Source organism: Macrobrachium nipponense, chromosome 34, assembly GCF_015104395.2.
Source record: "Macrobrachium nipponense isolate FS-2020 chromosome 34, ASM1510439v2, whole genome shotgun sequence".
Classification (NCBI taxonomy): Eukaryota; Metazoa; Arthropoda; class Malacostraca; order Decapoda; family Palaemonidae; genus Macrobrachium; species Macrobrachium nipponense.
Genome location: NC_061095.1, coordinates 1,460,671 through 1,468,135, shown reverse-complemented (window position 1 = coordinate 1,468,135; position 7,465 = coordinate 1,460,671). Strand labels below are relative to the sequence as shown.

At 34.1% G+C, this 7,465-nt stretch overlaps 1 protein-coding gene and 1 long non-coding RNA gene across 2 annotated transcripts in view; both read right to left on the bottom strand.

The window, feature by feature from the left end:
- The window catches only part of LOC135207806 (uncharacterized), a 29,051-nt gene extending 27,146 nt beyond the window's left edge, over positions 1 to 1,905 (bottom strand). Inside the window, exon 1 of the long non-coding RNA XR_010313057.1 lies at positions 1,443 to 1,905. This is a non-coding gene — a long non-coding RNA (uncharacterized LOC135207806). The remainder of the gene's footprint in view (positions 1 to 1,442) is intronic.
- Positions 1,906 to 4,745: 2,840 nt separating this feature from the next.
- LOC135207805 (hsc70-interacting protein-like) overlaps positions 4,746 to 7,465 on the bottom strand; it is a 32,077-nt gene continuing 29,357 nt past the window's right edge. The window contains exon 9 of the mRNA XM_064239664.1: positions 4,746 to 6,823. Coding sequence (XP_064095734.1) covers positions 6,587 to 6,823 — 237 coding nt within the window. The 3' untranslated portion in view covers positions 4,746 to 6,586. The remainder of the gene's footprint in view (positions 6,824 to 7,465) is intronic.

The following is a 7,465-nucleotide window of genomic DNA, read 5'->3' as shown; positions in this document are numbered from 1 at the left end:
TTAAAATATAGGATATTAGGTAGGTAGTAGGCCTATTTTAACGCCCGAAATGCAATAGTACACCTAGGTTTAGTAAAACACTTAATATATATACTTTAAATATTTATCAGCTAGACGTCATTTGTGCGTTAACTTAGCCTAGCAAAACGTTAAAATGTCCGAACTGGATATTGGTACGGCAGCCGTACCCCGATCTCGGTAGATATTGGTACGGCAGTGAATTGCGCATGAGCGAACCCTTGTTTACCGCCTCACGCATATCCAAAGACTATATACTGAAGTATATACACAGTCTTTCGGCATATCAGTGACAGCAAGAAAAATGGTGACGGAACAGCGATGAACCGCGGAATAATACATTAGTTTTCGCCGAAAAACAGATGTTTCCAGGCTTTAACGAGCTGACATCTATGAAGACAAACTTTCAAAAATTGGGTAATTCGTGGTATATACGTAGGTCACGAACGATCGAATCGGCCCTGAAAAGAATTCGGAAGAGGAGATTCAAAGAGGATTATATATAAATATATACACTACCATCGTACCTTTGGTGACTTTCTCGGCCCATTATTCTGCCCGACTTCGGCAGTTGCAAGGGCCTTTATACACTTTACAATATTCTTTTAATTCACTTCATTGAGTATATTGCAGCTGTCTGAGAAGACGATAGAATTTACCAGGTAGTGAAATGGCAAAATTAAACAAAATTTCAGCACTATTCCATTAAAATCGGGATAGTGTTGTTTTTGAAGTACAAAAAAGCGGGAAAAATTCACAAAAGCAAAACAAACAAAAAAAAGGGGGGGAGGGACATTTTGCTAACTAAAAAATGGGGGACAGATGTTCAAAAAGCGTGACTCTCCCACCTAAAAGCCGAACTCTGGTTTACATACCTAATACAGTATGATTAGCAAACTGGTAAACGGATACAGCTAACTGCCGTATCTACAGCAAGTCAAGAGTGCAAATACGGCACCAATGACAGAATCTGCCGTACCCTCACCGCACTATATTATTTGTACGGCAGGAAGTCTGAAATTGACGCATGCGCAATTCACTGCCGTAGCAATATCTACCACGATCGGGATACGGCTGCCGTACCTAGGTAGGTAGGCTATATCCTGTGCCTAAAATGTCAGCCTTGCCTAAGGTAGTCATACAGTACAGAGCCTCCTAAGCCACTAAAATAAATTAATTCGCCTGGCTCTCGTAATATATAAATAGAAGACATCTTTTCCGACTAATAAATACTTGTAAATAATAAAAATGGCGAATTAAAATAAGGTAAATGACTTGATTGTCTTAGCGACTCCCGGGGATCCATCCACCAGTGTCATTAACAGCAGACGACGCCGGAAAATAGGTCAATTTAACAGTAAATCTTTGATAAAACGGCAATATAATTATTCTGTAATAAAACACAAACCATCTAGATAACTTACTTAAGACCGGCTGCCCTCCAGAGAGTCATATTGGCCGAATATCGTTAATTTCCTCGACGTGAAATGTTCACTCACACAGCTGACCGGCTTAAGATGGCGAAGATGTACCACCAGGGTCAATTGAGTTTCTTTCGTTTCTCACGTAAACACCGATCATAAACTTTTCGCAATAATATTATTGCGTCGATGTTTTAAACTGATGCGTCATAAGATCTGTTTTATAAATTCAGAATCGCGGTTCTTTATATATGTTATTTTTTACATGAAATTTGTTTTGAACAGTACGGCCTTGCAAATGCTCCAATGACGAATTTTACTATGCATTTCACTATAATTTTACTAGTCTTCCTTACACTTAAATGGTTATGCTGGTACCACATCTAAAATCCATATTATCATAGATGTATATGTGATTTCTATATTATTTTTCTTGCAGCATTCTGACATTCCCATGACCATAACACAATTACACTAATGGCCAGAAGTCATAAGTATTTAAAGTGAGGAAAAAAAAAAGATTTCTCAGAAATCTGGACATTCCAACCAGTTGAAATGTTGATATGAGGTATATTGCCTTTATTAATAATCGAGGTATCAGTATGAGGTTACACAATGACAGTTGAAAAATACTGGATACTTTATACTTTGGTTATTTGTATCCTTCAAGCATCTAGTCTTCTCTTACCTTTTCTTTCTACACAGTTTTATTACTGTACATGAAACCTTACTATATGCTCTAGCTATGATAGTTGATTTTTATGTCGTATGGTTACCAATTATACAAAACATGTCACCCGAGAAACTTATAACTTTCATTTTTTCAGCCGCTCTCTAGCAGACCTTCAAAAGTCCATCAAAATCCACCCATCTAATGTTTTCATTCCATAATTTACCTGAAGACGACAAAAATGATAAAATCCTTAAATCATGCACCGTTTGGGATTCGGGAAAACGAAAATAGTACTGATAGACTGAAAGCTGCAACTATGACGATTCGGTCAAATGTCGTATACTTAAGTACTTTAAAATGAAAATATTGCAGTTTAACCAAATCTTTCAATAACTTTATTGCACAAGATTAGTCATTTGACACTATAAAATTGTTAAACTACAGGCAGTCGCAGGGTTACATCAAGGTCTGTGTTCCAGTGCCATACTGTACCCAAGAACACATAATTTAGAACGTATCATGAAAAATGTACAAAAATAAGAAACAAAGCTCACCTTAAGCTTCTGGGTGCACTGTACATAGTTGCTTTCTGATGTGTGCATCCAAATTCCTCTAAATTTCTACTATACTATTGTATACTATAATATTGTAGCTGTGTATTTTTCCTGCTCGGTCAAAAAGACGTAACCTTGGAACAACCGCTGTGACCCGGACAGTTTTTTTTTTTTTTTTTTTTTTTTTTTTAAGTGACATGAACTCGTTTTGACTTAACCCGAGTATGACATCCTGGGGACTGCCTGTACTTTATATATATATATATATATATATATATATATATATATATATATATATATATTCTTATAATGTAAGTTTTGTAATGCAATTATAATTTTGGTAATATGATTAATTCACCTCAGAACCTGTGTATCATGTTATGAAATGTATGTTTTTGTGTTCAGATTCCCAAATTTAAAGATAACATGTGTTGAGCAGTCCAACTCTTCATTTTGAAGTAACGTAAGACAGAGAGAGTGGAAGCTCATAAGCCTTTTGAAGAGGGTTGTTGTCACACTCTGAGAATGTCTTAGCTAAGCTGATTTCTTTATCGGTGCAAACAAGTGAGTAAGACCTCCCAGGCTGCATTGAGTCCTTGAGGACCTTCCCTACAATGAGGTTATTCATAGGGAGATGATGTAATATGTTTTCATCTTGAACTAGATGCTAATCGCGAGACCTAGCCGCTGGCGTGAGGGATAGGATCTCTCTCTCTCTCTCTCTCTCGCGCTCGCTCGTTTGTGAGGCTGTTTCATTAACTTAACATAGCTCACATTAATTTTGTATCTGAGGTCACTCAGTAACTGTCTTAATGTATGTGTTGTTTGTGAAATCTGAACATAGTATTATATGTTAGTTTTGTGAAGGCGCCCACAAAAGTGTAAAAGTGTGTAACAGGCCTTTAAGCTGCAGCTGCATATTCAGGTATTTTACAAATGTTTTGAAGTGCACTTCGAGGTTTTATATTGCCATTGGATAAAATTATCATTTTTAAATACATTTTTCTTTTGCTTTGTTCTTCTGACCTATCCATTTTTATATGCTTAATGTTTGTACTGTCAATGCTTTAATTGTTTTCATATTATGCATGATGTTTTTGCATTGTCTTTATTTTGTTTAATTAGTTTAAATAATATTCTATTATGTAATTGACTAACACTTGTAAATTAATTTGTATTTAATTAAATTCCATTTCAAATTTAATTATTGCTTTATAATTTAATTAATTTTGATGATAAACTTTATTTAATTTTGCTTAGTAATTAATTCAAGAATTAATTAAACTTTTGTTTCCAAGTAATAACAATTTCCCTGAGATTGTGAATTTCACTTATAAATTTTGAATTTAGAAATAAATTTTTGCTTAAAATTTTTGGAAGCGTTTCATTTACTTCCAGCAGTAACAATATATATTATATTTTATTTTGTTTAGGTAGAAATATATTGTGATAATTGTGACGTTTCCCACAAATAAATCAGCATCAGGGAAATACTTTATTTGAAATTGCAGGAGTGATGGCCTTTAAGATTACCTCACACCTATTTTAATGAACTTACAGATTGTTTTCTTGACTGTTCAGTTATAAAAGGGATCACTATTACCTTTAGAGTACTCAGTCGTTTAGTATTTGAGAGTATCCAGACCCAGATACTCTAGGCCACTTCGTCACAATATATATAATATATATATATATATATATATATATATATATATATATATATATATATATATATATAATTACATATATAATCCACTTCAGTAATTATAGGACATGGATGATTACTTTACTTAATATATCTATAGCACTGCACTAGTGTACTTTCCTTAGTACACCTCAAGCTAAGTTGGTTGTTACTCTAGACTTGAAAGGTACCTAGCAAATGAAATCAGAGTGAATTTCTGAGGAATTCCTTTCATAAGAAGCAACAATTACTTTCCAAGCACAGAAAAAACTCTAAATGCTAAATGTTCATTGTACAAACATACTTAAATTCATTTTTATGGACAAACTTCAAGCATCTCATTCCCTACACCAACATAGAAAAAACTTATTTTCATAAGGATGGCAAACACAAAATTAATTTTATGTTTATTTACAAATACACACTTAAAACTATTTTGTATTAACTTCTTTTGGGTCAGGGCACTTTTAGTTCAACTGGTATTGGCTACGCACCTCCATTCAACAACAAGTAACAATCTAAATAGTTGATAAGCCATAAAACTCCTAAACAAGTTATTATGGATGGACATGTTATGAAATGAACTGCAGAACTCAAACTCCCTCATCTCTGAGCCATACCCCAAGAATCTAGAATATAATAATGGCTTTTCCATGATACATTAGTGTAATTATGTACCAGAACGCAGACTATACAAGTGTCTAAAGAATAAATATATGGGGGCTCATCACATGCCTAGGGAAGTGGAAAGGAAGTGAAGGTGGAAACGGAAAGCTAGCAAATAACTTCAGACCGAATTCTATGACAGTAGATATTGCATAAATATTTTCAGTACGACCCAACAATAGAACCTACAGCAAAAGACAAGGTAGTTCTGAAGAAAAAGTAACAGACTTTCTACATGCAATTAGCATGCAAAACACGAGATACAAGGAATTACAAATTGGAGTTAAGGTATTCTTAATCTATTTCCTGATACAATACTGTACCACACTAAAGTTAAATTAGGAAATGTCAATAATAATTACCAATGCTTCCGTTTCCGAGCATAAATATGATTTGATTCAAAAATATGTAGCACAGTTCATTATTGCAATGTCAACAAAGTACTTAGCTTTGTTCTCTAACTTAGCATCTGAGCATCTGTTATTTGCAATTGCACCAAAACTCATAAAAATAATTCATGTCATTATTTTCCTTTATACTGATCCTGACAACAAATTCAGGATAGAAGAAAGAAATGCAATAACAGCTGGCTTCAACATTTAAATAAATCACTCGAGTAAACTAGTATAGAGTAAATTGCAATTTAAGTGTCGTTTGAATGCCTTCAACATATGGCAAAACTAGCAGGTTGACAACTTGTAAAATATTCAAGCAATGACATTTTTATTCTGCAACTAAATGTAAAACTGCATATCATATACAATACTGTGCAGTATTAAATATATATGGACAACTTCATTGCTACTGAAAAAAATCCCACGAGACAAGAGAACTATATGGAGGAATGTTTTAAAACGTGCTATGAAAATAAAATCTGTTTAAATTTAAAAATACTATGGCACTTCTTCACCTACTGATCTTTAGCTATGCCTGACCGCAATTCCACAATGTTTATAGAATCATGACTCTGAAGTTGTGAGGTATAGAACTGGAAGTTCAGCTTTAGACACCAACAAAACTCAATCATCTTCAAAACGTTTTAGTAGCATTTGTTTTTAATACAACTTTACATTATACTTCCTTATTTAAAAAAAGAAAAGTTAGTGAAATAAAAAATGCAGCACCATCCTTACAACTGCTGTTGACAGATATTGTACCAAATAGTAATGACATGTAAGCAATGGTTTCAGTGAACTTTACCAAACATATTATCAAAGTACCCCTCATATCTAATGTTACTATGAATAAATGTGAGCAAATACAATCTCCATTGGACAAGTTCACTTGAAATCAATAGCAATTTGCTAATCTGGGAAGCTCTGAACTGAGAAAGAGTCCTTTCACAATAGTAAAGAAACCTCTTATTTACAATACTCACACGAGGAAGGCTTCAATTAATAAGAATACTGCTAGCGTTCAATTTACTTAAAAGTCTGTAACCATTCTAATAACAAAAGTCCCTCTTTTTCCTTGAAACCTTTAATGGACTGAAAAACAAAACAAGAAACATTTTCAAAAACGATCAATTATTACCACAATTAACAGTATGCCATATCTGTACTGAAAAGACCTAATCCAGATCATCTGCACAGTTTGTGGGATCACCACTATCCATTCCACCTGGTGGAGCTCCGCCTCCCATACCACCTCCGAACATGGGCATTCCTGGGAATCCATCGCTTTCACTGCCACCAAACTTGGTGAGAACTTTCTTTATAATGCCTGACACTTTTGGATGATTCTGGTATTTGAAGATATTCGCAGGATTTGTGGATACATCTTGGAAAGCTTTTGCAACTTCTGGATCCTGCATAAAAAGAGTCAGACTTAAAAAAGGGGATTCAAAATTTTTAAAAAAATGTTTAAGCAACAAACCATAAAGGATAAGTATTTGATTTCAGGACCATCATTCCATTTAACTAAACTTTATCTTGAGTTAAAGACTTTACACTATTACATACATAAGATCTGACTTGTAACATGCTCATCTTTGGACGACTTGAAAAAAAAATTCATTGGCCCACTTTCACAGTTTAAAAAGGACCCAAGATACGGCACCAAAGTGAGATACTTCAACTTTCTTGACACCATCACACACAAATATGGGGGCCTTGGTATAAAGTGAGTACAAACTTTGAACCCAGCACATCTGACTCATCCCTTGTGCCACAACAATTTGCTTGTAATCAATCTCAACTCGGGTACAAAAATCACTGTAATCAAAACTCATCTCGGGTACCTAAACCATTATAACGAAACTTATCTCAGATATCAAACCATGAACTTTGTAATGAATTCTATCTTAATCTAATGACCCAATTTATCTACTTCTAATCTGTTGTTTCAATCATCACACCAATATTAAACCTTTTGACACCTTTGTGTATACACTAGCTTAGATTTAGGCTTTGAGAAAGCTGGTAATATCACAAATATTGTGAACTACATT